The sequence below is a fragment of the Panthera uncia genome, chromosome F1, assembly GCF_023721935.1.
Source record: "Panthera uncia isolate 11264 chromosome F1, Puncia_PCG_1.0, whole genome shotgun sequence".
Taxonomy (NCBI): domain Eukaryota; kingdom Metazoa; phylum Chordata; class Mammalia; order Carnivora; family Felidae; genus Panthera; species Panthera uncia.
The window spans coordinates 43,459,727-43,473,787 of NC_064813.1; the positions used below are offsets into that span (position 1 = coordinate 43,459,727).

At 36.1% G+C, this 14,061-nt stretch overlaps 1 protein-coding gene across 1 annotated transcript in view; it reads right to left on the bottom strand.

Annotated features, from left to right (window-relative positions):
- Nucleotides 1–14,061, bottom strand: part of CFH (complement factor H) — a 227,870-nt gene that overhangs the window by 140,811 nt on the left and 72,998 nt on the right. The window contains exons 10-11 of the mRNA XM_049635060.1: nucleotides 11,815–12,009; nucleotides 11,225–11,401 (exon numbers count right to left, since the gene is read on the bottom strand). Coding sequence (XP_049491017.1) covers nucleotides 11,225–11,401; nucleotides 11,815–12,009 — 372 coding nt within the window. The remainder of the gene's footprint in view (nucleotides 1–11,224; nucleotides 11,402–11,814; nucleotides 12,010–14,061) is intronic.

Here is a 14,061-nt window from a genome sequence, read left to right on the forward strand (position 1 = left end):
ATTCTAAAGTATTTATTCACAGTGTTTGTTATTCCACATAAATTTCACGTTTGTTGAATCTAGTAATATCAATACATTTCTTTTTTTCTTTTTTAAAAAACATTTTCTTTTTTCTTTTTTTTAAATAGAATTTATTTTTTTAATGTTCATTTATTTATTTTGAGAGAGTGCAAACAGTGAAGGAGGACAGGGGGAGAGGGGAAGAGGGGGAGAGGGGAAAAGGGGGAGAGGGGAAGAGGGGGAGGGGGGACAGGGAGAGAGAGAGAGAGAGAGAGAGAGAGAGAGAGAGAGAGAGAGAGAGAATGAATCCCAAGCTGGCTCCCAGTTGTCAGCACAGAGCCTGCTGTGGGGCTCAATGCCACAAACTGTGAGATCATGACCTGAGCTAAAATCAAGAGTCAGATGCCTAACCTACAGAACCACCCAGGTGCCCCTACTACATTTCAAAGAAGAGAGGATACTGAAGGCAGTTGGGCCACTGCACAACTTTAAATCTCACCATATAGGTAAACATCACACAACTATTTCTAAAAACTGGAGTTTTCTTGACAGCAGAAGGCGAATTCCTATTTATCATATTGGCATTGAAACACAGGGTTCGGGATTAAACGCCACTACCTCAAGTTTTCTGGATTACATAACTATGTATAACATTCATACACATCTTTATAAAATAGTACTTTTAATTAATTTATAAATAATTCTTACGATTGATAATGTCAATTTTTTTTTCCATTTGAGGGTTAACTCTAAAATTGGAAACCATCTTGTACTTGAAACAATATACAAAAAATTGTTTTACTTTGTTTTCTGATAGAAGAGAATCTCTCTAACTCTGATCTATATTTTAGGTCCTGAAAGATTATTTTTGGCCCTTGAAACCTCCAGAATTAGGTAACACCCACATCTCATGAAAACTTATTTTAATTTCTCTTTCTGATAGTTCATTATTAGTGTTCAGAAATACAGCAGATTTTTGTATATTGATTTTGTATCCTACAACTTTACTGAATTCATTTATTAATTCTAACAGGTTTTGTTGTTGTTGTTGTTGTTGTTTTTGTGGAGTCTTTAGTGTTTTCCCTAAAGAATACATCATATGCACACAGAGCTAATTTTACTTCTTTATTTTTTATTTTTATGTTTTACATTTATTTATTTTTGAGAGACAGAGAGAGACAGAGCACAAGTTGGGGAGGGGCAGAGAGAGAATGAGACACAGAATCTGAAGCAGGCTCCAGGCTCTGAGCTGTCAGCACAGCACCCAATGTGGGGCTCGAACCCACGAACCGTGAGATCATGACCTGAGCATAAGTCGGACGCTTAACGGACTGAGTCACCCAGGTGCCTCTTTACTTCTTTATTTCTTACTTGGATACATTTTATTTCCCTTTTTCAACACTGATGAGAGTGGGTATCTTTGTATTTTTCCTGACCCTTGAGGAAAGCTTTTAGCTTTTCATCAAATGTGATGTTAGTTATGGGCTTTTTATTTATGGTCTTCATTATGTTGATGTACATTTCTTCAATACCTAATTGTTGTCAGTTTTTATCATAAATGGATGTTGAATTGTGTCAATTTACCTTTAATTTTGTTAACGTGCTATATCATATTACTGATTTAAATCTGTTGAATCACCCTTGAGTCCCATAGATAAACCCAACTTCATCATGGTGTGTGAATCTTTTAATGTGCTATTGAATTCAGTTTGTTAACATTTTGTTGAGCATTTCAATATTTATGTTTATCAGTGATGTGGGGTATAATTTTTTTTGTAGCATCCTTGTCTGGTTTTGGTATTAAAGGTAATCTATTTTTGGAAGTGCTCTCCCTCAAAATTTTGGGGTTTTTAAATAAAAATTGGTATTAAATCTTCTGTTAATTACCAGTGAATACTTCTGGTCCCAGACTTTTCTTTGAGGAGATATATTAAATTAATTATTCAGTGTTGTTACTTGTTACTGGTTTGTTCAGATTTTCCATTTCTTAATGATTTTGTCTTGTCAGTTTTATATTTCCAGGAACTTATCCATTCTCTGTCATCCAATTTGTCAGTGTGTAATCATTTATGGTGGTCTCTTATGAACATTTGCATTTCTGTGATATCAGTTGAATATCTTCAATTTCATTTCTATTTTATTTATGCGATCTCTCTTTTTAATTAGTTAATCAGCTTAGGTTTGTCAATTTTGTCTACATTTTGAAAAAGGTAGGTATCTATTTTGTTGACTTTTTGGTCTTTATTTCATATATTTCTGCTCTGATTTGTTATTTCCTTCTTTCTGCTAATTTTAGGCTTAGTTTTTTCTTCTTTTCCAAGTTTTTTAATGAAAAAAATTTCATTTTATTTGTTAGACAGACATCACAAGTCAGGGTAGGGAGGGGTAGGAGAGAGAGAATCTGAAACAGTCTCTACCCTCACGTGCGGAGCACTATGTGGGGTACAAGCCCATGATCCTGGATCATCGCCTGAGCAGAAATCAAGAGTTGGACACTCAACCAACTCAGCTACCCAGGTACCCCCTTCTTTTACTAGCTTTTTGATGTATACAGTTTGATTGTATATTTGAGATCATTTATTTTTTTACTGTAGGCACGTATTACTAGAAACATCTCCCACAGAAGTGCCTTTGTATGTGAAGCAGGTTTTTCTTTCTTGTTGCTTTCAAAATTCTTTGTACTGTATTTTTTTTCTAGATTGACTGTATGTATGTATGTATTTAAGTTTTCATTTTAACACCGGTTGGCTGACATACAGTGTTATATTAGTTTCAGGTATGCAGTATAGTGATTCAACAATTCCATACATCACCTAGTGCTCATAGTGACAAGGATACTCTTTCATCTCCATCACCTATTTCACCCATCCCCGCTGCCAGCTTTCTCCCCTCTGGTAACTATCATATTGTTCTCTACACTTAAGACACTGAAGAGCCTTTTTTTTTTTTTTTTTTTTTTGGTCTCTCTCTCTCTCTCTCTCTCTCTCTCTCAAATTTCCTCCCTTTGCTCATATGTTTTGTTTCTTAAATCCCACATATGACTGAAATCATATGGTATTTGTCTTTCTCTCACAGACTTATTTTGCCTAGCATTATACTGTCTAGTCCATCCAAGTTGTTGCAAATGGCAAGATTTCATTCTTTTTTATGGCTGAATAACAGTCCATTTATCTTTATCTATTCACCAATTGGTAGACACTTAGGCTGCTTCCATATCTTGGTTATTGCAAATAATGCTGCAATAAAGATAGGGGTGCGTGTATCCCTTTGAATTAGTGCTTTTGTATTCTTTGGGTAAATACCCAGGAGTGTGATTGCTGGATATTACAGCAATTCTATTTTTAACCTTTTGAGGAAGCTCCATACTATTTTCCAGAGATGCTGCACCAGTTTGGATTCTTGCCAACAGTGCAAGAGGGTACCCCTTTCTCCACATCCTCACCAACACCTGTGAGGTGACATCTTATTGTTTTTTCGGTTTGTATTTCTCTGATGATAAGTGCTAATGAGTATCATTCATGTGTCTATTGCCCATCTGTATGTCTTCTTTGGAGCAATATCTGTTCATGTCTTCTACCCATTTTTCATTGGATTATCAGGTTTTGGGGTGTTGAGTTTTATAAGTTCTTTACATATTATGGATACTACCCTTTACCAGACATGTCATTTGTAAATATCATCTCCCATTCCATAGGTTGCCTTTTAGTTCTGTTGATTGCTTCCTTTGTTGTGCAGAAGCTTTGTAGTTTAATGTAGTCCCAATAGTTTCTTCTTTTTTGCTTTTGTTTCCCTTGCCACGGGTGATCTATCTAGAAAGCTGTGGCTGATGTCAGAGAAGTGACTGCCTGTACTCTCTTCCAGGAATTTTTATAATTTCATGTCTCACATATAGGTCTTTAATCCAGTTTGAATTTATTTTTGTGTATGGTGTAAGAAAGTGGTTCAGTTTCATTCTTTTGCATGTTGCTGTGGAGTTTCCCCAACATCGTTTGTTGAACAGAATGTCTTTTTCCCACTGGATATTCAATCCAGCTTTGTTAAAAATTAATTGAGTGTATAATTGTAGGTTTATTTCTGGGTTTTCCATTCAGTTCCATTGATCTATGTGTCTATTTCTGCCCCAGTACCATATGCTCTTGATCACTATCTTTGTAATATTAATTTGAAGTCCAGAATTATGATGCCTCCAGCTTTGCTTTTCTTTTTCAAGATTGATTTGGCTAACCAGGGACTTTTGTGGTTCCATACAAATTTTAGGCTTGTTTGTTCTAGGTCTATAAAAAATGTCGTTGGTATTTTGGTAGGGGTTGCATTGATTGTGCAGATTGCTTTGGGTTTTGTAGACATTTTAACGATATTTGTTCTTCCAGCCCATGAACATGGGATGCCTTTCCATTTTCTTTGTGTTGTCTTCAACTTCTCTTATCAGTGTTCTATAGTTTTCAGAGTACAGATCTGTCACCTCTTTGGTTAGGTTTATTCCTAGGTAGCTTATTATTTTTATTGCAATTGTAAATGGGACTGTTTTCTTAATTTGTCTTTCTGCTACTTTATCATTGTTATACAGAAATGCAACAGATTTCTGTGCAGTGATTTTGTATCCTATAGCTTTTCTGAATTCACTTCAGTTCTAGCATGTTTTGGTGGAGTCTTTTGGGTTTTCTGTATAAAATATTATGTCATCTGCAAATAGTGAAAGGTTTACTTCTTCCTTACCGAGTTGAATGCCTTTTATTTCTTTTTGTTCTAGTTGCTGTGGCTAGGACTTTCAGTACTTTATTGAGTAAAAGTGGAAGAGTAGACCTCCTCGTCTTGTTATGTCTTGTCTTGTTCCTGACCTTGGGAGGAAAGCTCATAATTTTCCCCCATAAAGATGATGTTAGCTGTGGGTACAGCCTTTATTATGTTAAGATATGTCCCCTCTAACCCTACTTTGTTGAGATCTTTTATCACGAATAGATGTTATAGTTTGTCAAATGGGTTTTTTGGTATATGTTAAAATGATCATATGGTTTTCATCTTTTCTTTTATGGCTGTGATTTGGTTGATGTGATGTATCACACATTGATTGGTTTGTGAATATTGAACCATCCTTGCAACTCAGGAAGAAATCACCGGGTATAAGTCGTGAACAGACATGACTTGATTGTGGGGAATAATTTTTTAAAATTTATTGTTGGATTCGGATTGCTAGTATTTGTTATGCATTTTCGCATCTATACTCATCAGAAATATTGACATATACTATAGTTCTCTTATTTTGTGGTGGCTGTATCTGGCTTGGTATCAGGGTAGTGCTGCTTCATAGAATGAATTTGGGAGTTTTTCCTACTTTTCTTTTTCTTTTTTTTTTTTTTTTGGAGTTTGTTGATAAGCAGTATTTCTTATTTATTTATTTATTTATTTATTTATTTATTGCTGGTAATTGATCTGTTCAATTTTCTTTCTTTCTTCCTTTTTTTTTTTTGAATATAAACATGGCAAGGTTTATTTGGGGAACTCCCAAATTCTTTTTTTTTAATATGAAATTTATTGGCAAATTGGTTTCCATACAACACCCAGTGCTCATCCCAAGAGGTGCCTTCCTCAATACCCATTACCTCTCCACCCTCCCTTCCCTCACACCCACCATCAACCCTCAGTTTGTTCTCAGTTTTTAAGAGTCTCTTATGTTTTGGCTCCTTCCCTCTCTAACCTCTTTTTTTTCCTTCCCCTCCCCCATGGTCTTCTGTTAAGTTTCTCAGGATCCACATAAGAGTGAAAACATATGGTATTTGTCTTTCTCTGTATGACTTATTTCACTTAGCATAACATACTCCAGTTCCACCCACGTTGCTACAAAAGGCCATATTTCATTCTTTCTCATTGCCACGTAGTATTCCATTGTGTGTATAAACCACAATTTCTTTATCCATTCATCAGTTGATGGACATTTAGGCTCTTTCCATAATTTGGCTATTGTTGAGAGTGCTGCTATAAACATTGGGGTACAATGCCCCTATGCTTCAGCACTCCTATATCCCTTGGGTAAATTCCTAGCAGTGCTATTGCTAGGTCATGAGGTAGATGTATTTTTAATTTTTTGAGGAACCTCCACACTGTTTTCCAGAGCGGCTGCACCAGTTTGCATTCCCACCAACAGTGCAAGAGGGTTCCCGTTTCTCCACATCCTTGCCAACATCTATAGTCTCCTGACTTGTTCATTTTAGCCACTCCGACTGGCGTGAGGTGGTATCTGAGTGTGGTTTTGATTTGTATTTTCCTGATGAGGAGCGACACTGAGCATCTTTCATGTGCCTGTTGGCCATCCGGATGTCTTCTTGAGAGAAGTGTCTATTCACGTCTTCTGCCCATTTCTTCACTGGATTATTTGTTTTTCGGGTGTGGAGTTTGGTGAGTTCTTTATAGATTTTGGATACTAGCCCTTTGTCTGATATGTCATTTGCAAATATCTTTTCCCATTCCATTGGTTGCCTTTTCGTTTAGTTGATTATTTCCTTTGCAGTGCAGAAGCTGTTTATCTTCATGAGATCCCGATAGTTCATTTGTGCTTTTAATTCCCTTGCCTTTGGAGATGTGTCAAGTAAGAAATTGCTGCAGCTGAGGTCAGAGAGGTTTTTTCCTGTTTTCTCCTCTAGGGTTTTGATGGTTTCCTGTCTCACATTCAGGTCCTTTATCCATTTTGAATTTATTTCCGTGAATGGTGTAAGAAAGTGGTCTAGTTTCATCCTTCAGCATGCTGCTATCCAGTTCTCCCAGCACCGTTTGTTAAAGAGATTGTCTTTTTTCCTTTGGATATTCTTTCCTACTTTGTCAAAGATTAGTTGGCTATACGTTCGTGGGTCTAGTTCTGGGGTTTCTATTCTATTCCATCGGTCTATGTGTCTGTTTTTGTGCCAATACCATGCTGTCTTGATGGTGACAGCTTTGTAGTAGAGGCTAAAGTCTGGGATCGTGATGCCTCATGCTTTGGTCTTCTTCTTCAAAATTACTTTGGCTATTCGGGGCCTTTTGTTGTTCCATATGAATTTTAGGATTGCTTTTTCTAGTTTCGAGAAGAATGCTGGTGCAATTTTGATTGGGATTGCATTGAATGTGTAGATAGCTTTGGGTAGTATTGACATTTTGACAATATTTATTCTTCCAATCCATGAGCATGGAATGTTTTTCCATTTCTTTATATCCTCTTCAATTTCCTTCATATGCTTTCTATAGTTTTCGGCATACAGATCTTTTACATCTTTGGTTAGATTTATTCCTAGGTATTTTATGCTTCTTGGTGCAAATGTGAATGGGATGAGTTTCTTTATTTGTCTTTCTGTTGTTTCATTATTAGTGTATAAGAATGCAACTGATTTCTGTACATTGATTTTGTATCCTGCGACTTTGCTGAATTCATGTATCAGTTTTTGTTCCTGTTCAGTATTTGTTCCTGTTTCAGTTTTGGTAGTTTATGTTTCTAGGAGTTTATCCATTTATTCCAGATTGTCCAGTTTGTTGGCATATAGTTTTTCACAATATTCTCTTACAGTTGTTTGTATTTCTGTGGTGTTGGTTGTTATTTCTCCTCTCTTATTTGTGATTTTATTTATCTGGGTCCTTTCTCTTTTCTACTTGATACGTCTGGCTAGCAGTTTGTCATTTTATTAATTGTTTCAAAGAATCTGCTCCTGTTTTCTTTGATCTGCTCTGTCGTTTGTCTAGTTTCTATATCATTTATTTCGGCTCTAATCTGTATTATTTCCTTCCTTCTGCTTTTTGGCGTTTTGTTTGTTGTTGATTTCTAGCTTAAGTGCCAGGTTAGGTTGCTTATTTGATTTTTTTCTTGCTTATTGAGGTAGACCTGTATTATGATAATTTCCCTCTTAGAACAGTTTTGCTGCGTCCCACAGGTTTTGAATTGCTATGTTTTCATTTTCACTTGTTTCTATGTAATTTTTTTCCTTTTATTTCCTGGTTGACCCATTCATTGTTTATTAGCATGTATTTTCACTTCCGTGTATTTGTGTCCTTTTCAGATTTGTGTGTGTGTGTGTGTGTGTGTGTGTGTGTGTGTGTGGTTGACTTACAGTTTCATAGCACTGTGTTCTGAAAAGATTCATGGTGTGACTTTGATCTTTTTGAATTTGTTAAAGCATGTAATATTTATACACCCAACTTGTGACTCCACAACATAAAAGTTGTATCTTCTTGTTGGGTTGTCCCCTTTATTATTATGTAGTGTCCTTCTATGTCTCTTATTATATTCTTTGTTTTAAAGTCTACTTTCTTCAATATAAGTATTGCTACTCCAACTTCTTTTCACATCCATTTGCACAATAAATATTCTACATCCCCTCACTGTCAATCTCCAGTCAATCTGTAGTTGTCTTTTGGTCCAAAATGATTCTTTTGTAGGCAGTATACAGATGGGTCTTGTTTTTTTCATTCCGTCACCCTATGTCTTTTGATTAGAGCATTTAAACCGCATACATTCAAAATAATTTTTGACATGCATTTATTTTCATTGTATTACTTGTTTTGTGGTTGTTTCTGAAGATTTTCTCTGATCATTTCTTCTCTTTCTCTCTTTCATGGTTTGATGGGGTTTTTTTAGTGATATTTTGTATTTCTCTCTCTTTATTCTTTGCATATTCATTAGTGATTTTTGATTTGTGGTCACCATTAGGTTTGTATATAACATTTTTTGTATATAGCAGTCTTTATTAAGTTGGTGGTCATAAGTTTGAACCCAAACACTACTCCTCTCTTCTCCAGGTATATGGTGTCATATGTTATATGTTACATCCTTTTATTCTGTGAGTTCCTTGACTGAAATTTGTTCACAGAAATATTCATCTTGAGTGTTTTTGTGTTTCCTACCTTCATACTGTCACTTTTGGTCTCTCCTCTCCACTCAAAGAGTCCTCCTTAATATTTCTTGCAGGTCTGGTTTAGTGGTCATGAACTTCACTGGTTTTGTGTGTCTTGGAAACTCTCCTATTATGAATAATAGCCTTGCTAGATGGAATACTCTTGGCTGGATAGAGTACGTTTCCCATTCAGCACTTTGAATATATCATTCCACTCCCGTCTGGCTTGGAAAGTTTGTGCTGAAAAATGCTCTCATGGCCTTATGGGTTTTCCCTTGCATGTGACTGCCTTTTTTCTTTCTTTCTTTCTTTTTTTTTTTTTTTGTCTTGCTATTATAATTTTTTCTATATCCCTATGTTTTGCCAATTTAGTTACAATATGTCTTGGTGTGGTTTGCATTTGTTGATTTTATTGGGGGTTCTCTGCCTTCTGTATCTGGATATCTGTTTCCTCCTTCACATTAGGGAACTTTTCTGCTATTAATTCTTCAAATAAATTTTCTGCCATGTTTTTTATTTCTTCTTCTTCTGGGACTACTCTAATATGAATGTTGTTATGTTTGATGGAGTTCTGACTCCCTGAATGTATTCTTATTTTGCACCATTCTTTTTTCTCTTTGTTTGGCTTGATTACTTTCCATTACACGGCCTTCTAGGTCATTAATTTGTTCCTCTTCTTATTCCAGCCTGCTGTTCATTCCATCAAGTGTGCTTCTAATTTTGTTTGGTGAATCCTTTATCTCTGCTATATTATTCCTTATCTCTTTATTAAGAGTCTCACTCATGTCTTCCACTTTTTTTTCAAGTCCAGTGAGTATCTTCATAATTTTTACTTTAACTATCTATTAGGCATGTTACCTATATCTGTTTCACTTAGATCTCTGGCATTGGCCTTGTACAGATCTTTCATCTTTCACAGATCATTCTTCTGTTTTCACATTTTGTCTAAGTTTCTGTGCCTGCTTCTCTGTATTAGGAAAGTCAGCTACTTCTCCTGTTCTTGAGGCTAATGGCCTTATGAAAAAGAGGTTCTGTCGTGCCCTGAGGTGTCCGCGATCCCTCTTCCCCAAGGCCTGGCACTTCAGGGAGTGTCTCCAATGTGTGCTGTGTTCACACTGCTCTTGTGTCCTGATCGCTTTGTCCTTCATGCCCCTCATCTGCAGAGGCTCTCTTTGCCTGTGTGGGCAGTGGTTGGTCTCTGGCCTGAATGTGGTGAGTTTTAACTTGGTGTGCTCTGGTCTGCTTGTGAGATGAGACTTCTCGCCACTGCTGCTGGAATCATGGCACCCCAAACACCCAGGTTGGGAGATGAGGTGTGGGCAGGGATTTGGTCTGGGCTTTTGGGGTTGGGGGCCACCTGTGCTGGGACTGAGGCCAAGTGTGACTGGGAAGGGTGATTCCACTGGAGCATGGGGAGGCAGGGCTTGGTAGAAGCAAGTTACAGAGCAAGTGTGGGTCCTGTGCTGGTTCCCAAAGGTGACCATGTCTATATGCTGAAGGGCAGGGGAGGGAAATGGTACCTACCAGTTCCTTTGTTCCCAGAGGGGTCTCTGTGAAGGCTGCCTTTCTGCAATATTCTCCAAGGTGAGCAAATAACCTCCCCACTGTGTTCTCCAAGTGCTCTTCAGATTGCTGTTTCCATGCTGTATATCCACAGGCTCTTTGCTTGCCTTTTCTCCAAGAGCAGCCTCAATGCTGTTTGAACTCTCCCAGGGCCAAGTACACTGTCCTTATAATACCCTAGGCTTTAAGCCCCACTGATTGCAAAGCTCACAAAATTTGCCCCCTCGCCCTTTCCAAACCAATTGCTATGGAGATTCGTTTTCTCGTGTGTGCTCACCTGTGTTTCAGTCTGTCTCTCACCATTCCCTCTAACCACTACTCCTTTCCCACCTCAGTGTTCACAATCTGTTTCTTCTCAGTTTGGGAAAGAAAACTGAATCTCTACACATCTTACTTCATTGATGTGGCTTGTTCTCTACCTTCAGTTGCAGAATTTGTTCTGCTGGTCTTTAGGTTAATTTCTAGGGTATTTAGGATGATTTGATAGTTATCTAGGTGTATTCATGGGATGAGGCAAGCCTAGGATCCTCCTACACCGCCACATCTACCTCCTTCCTCTTGTGTCACCCTATATTAGAGGTTTCTTCCTTGTACTTCCATTACTGTTTTCTTGACTAATGCCTATCAGTAAACATTTATTTTGGTATACATGTATCAAATTTGTATATCCACTCATACACACTTGGAAAAAAGAAAACTAAGTAGTTCCATAGGGGAGATAAGAAAGTTGTTATAAATATTTTGTTACAGTCCATCTAGATGAGGCTTAGAAAAGCATAATACACTGGGATCTCAGATCATTTACTTACTGAGAGGAATGCATTCAGGAGGAGGGAACCAGCCATCCTCTGTACAGGTCATTACAGTCTGCTCATTTTGAAGACTGTGGCCAGAATTGCAATTAACACTTACATTTTCACCTTGTACATATTTAACTCCTTGTTTTGGATACTCTCCATTTTTCAAATGATTGAAGATACATTGTCCTAAAAATAATGAAAATAAGAAACAAAAAAAATTTAAAACCCATAAGTTCAGTGAAAATAGCCAATTAAAAGTTATTTGTACAAAATTTAAACTCATGCATAAGTATCCAAAATTAAAGCTACTACCAAATGCTGGAAAAAAAAATCAATGTTAAATATTATTTATCTTCGGTTTATAATTAAGTCCTTGTAAATGATATAGTTATTTTCAGAAAGCCTCTATCTTTATCTTTAGTGTGATTTTTATGAAGAACTCTTCATAAAAGGAAAAACTTATATTGGTATTTTTGCTCATAACATTCATCCTTTGGCTTTATGTTAGTCATACTAAGCTTCATTGTATTCACTTATGTGTTTTCCCCCCTCTACTATTTGAAATATTTATACATATACAATTATAAAGGTTGACTTACTGCGGCATGGTACTGCTGGTGACCATCCTTCTTGTGTGCAATGAATATGTTCCCAGGGCTTTTGTGAAACAGTCACAAAATTTTGATCACAGGAATACCAATATTTTTCTCCTACACGTACTGGAAAGTTTTGTCTATAGTTACTTTCATGGTGTAGACTACCATGTTTTATTTCTGGAAAATCACAACGATACCCTTGCAATAAAAACAAAACAAACAAAAACAGTATAAATGATGTTTTACCTTAAGAAAAAAAATCAGATGGGAAATGAATTGTTTCACTGATGAATTATATCCTCTTATTAGTCTAATTTCACTCATTGCATCAGGTTTTCTAGGACAAGAGAAGTTATAAAATTCAGATGACTGGGATATGCTAATGAAGTTAAAATTATATCTTGTGGGTCATATGATATATAAACTTGTATGAAGACTCTTCATAAATAAAACTCTACAGATCTATTTGGGTATGTATATGATCTACTGACTATGTATATCCTAGCCCTGGTATGTAAATGAGCAACTTGTTCTAGAGATGAAAGTATTGATTTTATTCCTAAGATCATCTATCTTCTTGTTTTCTTTTCTGCTCTCATCAGAAATCAGAGCCCTGCCTTTTCTTCTCAGACCAACTCAGTGTAGGGAAACAGTGCGGTTTTTTTTTTAGATAAACATTCATTAATTTACTTTTCTATTTATTCAAATAGTGTAAGAAATATAGAGAAACACATTTTCCATTCATCGCATTATACAGAAAACTAACCTTCTAATTAATGCCTGAAACCAATCATCAAGGAAAGTTTTCATTTAATCAGACAAATGAACTAGGACTATTTCTTAATATTCAAATAGTTAAGATTAGAGTAAACATTTGATTGTTATTTCTAATATTAATTGGAGAATGCGGTGTTTTAAAGTATGTCACATGTGTCTCAGAATATATATAACATATTATGTACATGAAGTGATTTAAAATGTCATTCATAGTATGTCATAGTATATAAGGTTTATATGGCACACATATATGGCATATATATCATATATAATGTGGCATATGTTGTAACATGTACACATCATATATATGAGGTGTTTGTAACATGTCATATATATCATAATATATATATATATTTTTGAATACAAGTGAACATTTAATGCAACCATAGTTCAATTCTTTTTAAACACCAAAATGTCGTATTGTAATTGAGGTATAATATAATTGCATTTTATTGAGTTTCTTATATATGGAATATTTTTGACACATGTTTAAGTGTTATGCTGTTTATAACACATTTATATATAATATTTCCCAGAAAAAATTTCCATTTTCATTTGATGATTTAGAGATAATCTAGTACTTTTAATACTGTACCAGTATTAGTTTTTTCCCCACAAAATGATTCTATTAGAAGAACTGTTGTGCAACACACGAAAAAAAGTTCCAAACACACACACACACACACACACACACACACCCCAAGTATTCATTATCATTTTCATCTTCCTTTTTTTTTCAAGGTTTATTTACTTATTTTGAGAGAGAGAGAGAAAGAGAGAGAGAGAGAGAGAGCATGAGCAGGGGAGGGGTAGAGAGAGAGGGAGCCTGAAGCAGGCTCCAGGCTCCGAGCTGTCAGCACAGACAGCCCCACAGATGTGGGGCTCAAACCCAGAAACCGTGACCTGAGCCGAAGTCAGACGCTTATCCGGCTGAGCCACCGAGGTGCCCCTCATCTTCATCCTTCTAAAGTACACTGGTAACATTTTCTTTCTTGTTTGATTAAAGTTTCCAGTAGTTTCAGCAGACTTATGTAGATTATACACCTGGAATACTTGAATATACTGATGTTTTTCTTTAGTAAAGATTTGTATATGATACCTTCTCTAGATATAGATTCTTGGCTCCAGCTTATAGCTCTCATTGATAAATTTTTTCCACCACATTTTTGAAGCTTCCAATATTGAGATCAAGTGTTCATTTAGTCTTATTCCACTTAAGTAACCTTCTAGGTATTTTTCTCCACTACTCTTTGACGATTTAGATGAACTTCTCTTTATCCTTGGATGATGAATTTCATCATGATACATCCCAGATGAGTGTCATTTAACAATCATTCTACCTTGTGCAAACTTCACTGTTTGGATTTGCAAGAGTAGAGTCTTAAAGAACTCAAATAAATTGGTGTAAAATTGTAAAGGAGAGATTTGAACCCTGGTGGTCTGATTTTAGAACAAATCTGGTTATCCACCTAT